Below are 2,236 nucleotides of genomic sequence, written 5' to 3' on the forward strand. Positions count from 1 at the left end.
ACAACTTTTAGATGAACTTTTAAATTAATCTTTACATCTGTCTGTCTGCCAATTAACACTATAAGTTAACAGCCTCTTCTTATATGTTGCTCTTGTACAAGCTTCATGTTTCTTTTTGTTCCCTCCGATTTTAAAGGCAGCATGAAGGGAACTCCTTTTCTACTCCTGAATTACTTCCTCTAAAGAGTTTTATAATCCTTTTTTTCCCCCATTGTCTCTGCCTGACAGCTCTGTTGTTTGGGCCTGTCACTCTGCAGGCTGAAAATGCTCATCAAAGTACTGAAGCCCTCTCTCTTCACCGAGGAATCATTCAGTACTGTTCAAATAGCACAAACTCAAAACAGATGTCATCTCGAGGCACTTAACAAGAAAAACAGACCTGGTTTGTATAGAGAAATATATACAGTTATCAAATGATTTATGTTCATACAGATCCTGTGCAGACTTTCATATTTTGAAAGGTTTTTTATTAAATTAAATATATAATAAATGTAATCATAATATCAGCAACTTTTAAATGCTAGTTTATATAGCTAAAGTATAATATGTATACTTTTACATTCCATTTATATATTTTTTAGACAAAAATAAAACAGTGGAAGAACTTTGCCCCAGAGGCATTTATTACAAATAGCTTTAGCCCGGGGTTCTAATCAATAATACTGCACAATCAACAGAACCAATAACTATTTAATGGCTAACAGCTACTGCCTGTAATGGACCCTCACTGAGCTAAAGTCCTCTGTGTTTAGCATTTGCCTGCTTGTCTGATTCACAAACGCTTCTGATTTGTTTGGATGCCTGCTTCTGTACCCAGCAGGCAGCGGCTTCTAATGGCAAAGCTCTAAAAGTAAGTCAAGTAGCTCTAAAAAGCTCCTTGACTTGCCAGATGCACCAGGTTAGCATGAGAGTGGTAAATTTCCCCTGGGAATCAGCAGAGAGCAAAAACAAAGTGGAGAAAGAAGTGGCTATTGGATTTGCATTCATTAAATGGGCGCAAACCTGACTCAAAACAAACGCTAAGGTTGCTTCTAATCTGCTTGTTTGTTAGTGAGCGACTGGTTCCTAATTGATTCTTTAATGAAGTTATTGTTTCTTTGGTCATTTCTTACGTGATTGCCAATTACTGACAGGAAATCCTAATTTACTGCACTCATCTGTATTGAACAGCTCAAAACCATCATTAAGGAGGAGCTGAAGGGCACTAAATTCACAGACTGAACAAGGGTGCGCACGTGTGAAAGAGACTCGAGGTGTAAAGTGCTCTGAGTGGTCGATAAGACCAGAAGAGGGTTATGTAAATGCATTTACCATATCAAACCCGAGTGGTTCAGGAACTGATTTAATTATTTATGTGTGTGTGTGTTTGTGTAGTGGCCATGTACAGGGAGCCCTCCCTCCACGACCTGACAGAACTCTCGCGTTCCGGCAGCGGCACGCCGACCAAGAGCCGCAGTGCTTCAGCCCTTCTCAACGGCGGAGGCAAGACGCGCAGCAACGACGACCTATCCTAGCCTCTCGACATTCTCACTGATGCTTTTCAAACACGAGTACTCATCCCAACAGGAACAAACACTCACCCACAAACAAACACAGATCTCAGGCCAACATTCCCATCACTTGTGAAAGGTAGGAGGAGTCGAGGTCACAAAGCAGGAAGAACCAGATCTTCCTCTTCTCAGAGCCCACTGTGACTGACTGTGATGTACATAAATCAAGGACAATCAAACCTTTTTGGCTCTACTTGCCCTGGCAATGGAGGGAGGGGGGCTTTGCAGGCTGCTTCCCTCCAATCCTTAACAAGATATTACAGAAAGGGGAGAAAGACAAAGAAAGGACAGACAAGTTCAGTCAGTCACACACTAGGTTCAACAGACTGTTACAGAGAACCAAAGAGTTAAAGTATTACATAACTGGGTTTAAAAGAGGACAGAGAGTTACATGGAGTTGAAAAAGTGGGGAGGACAGTCAATATACAGGTGCATGTCAATAAATTACAGGTTAAAAGGTTTGTTTATTTTCTTCAATAATTCAGGTCCAAGAGTTATAACACAAAATATAAATTTACTGGTTGTTTTAGGTTAATTTCTCAGTCCATTGCATATCATAAAGTTCAATTTAAAGAATAAATGTTAAGTCATTTTTGTGGACCTTTTCTACTTACTTTTTCCTTCTCTTTATTTTCCTGCTATATGATTGGATAAAGCACTCTTTGCACAGCCGGGCTCTTTTTTTT

The 2,236-nt window shown here is 39.8% G+C and overlaps 1 protein-coding gene across 3 annotated transcripts in view; it reads left to right on the forward strand.

The window, feature by feature from the left end:
* The window catches only part of LOC107084161 (fibroblast growth factor 13-like), a 37,218-nt gene extending 34,995 nt beyond the window's left edge, over positions 1-2,223 (forward strand). For all 3 annotated transcript variants that reach the window (XM_015373867.1, XM_015373868.1, XM_015373866.1), the window contains exon 5: positions 1,375-2,223. In XM_015373867.1, coding sequence (XP_015229353.1) covers positions 1,375-1,514 — 140 coding nt within the window. In that variant the 3' untranslated portion in view covers positions 1,515-2,223. The remainder of the gene's footprint in view (positions 1-1,374) is intronic.
* The last annotated feature ends 13 nt before the right edge of the window (positions 2,224-2,236 follow it).

The sequence above is a fragment of the Cyprinodon variegatus genome, unplaced genomic scaffold (assembly GCF_000732505.1).
Source record: "Cyprinodon variegatus isolate N-32 unplaced genomic scaffold, C_variegatus-1.0 Scaffold94, whole genome shotgun sequence".
Lineage (NCBI taxonomy): Eukaryota > Metazoa > Chordata > Actinopteri > Cyprinodontiformes > Cyprinodontidae > Cyprinodon > Cyprinodon variegatus.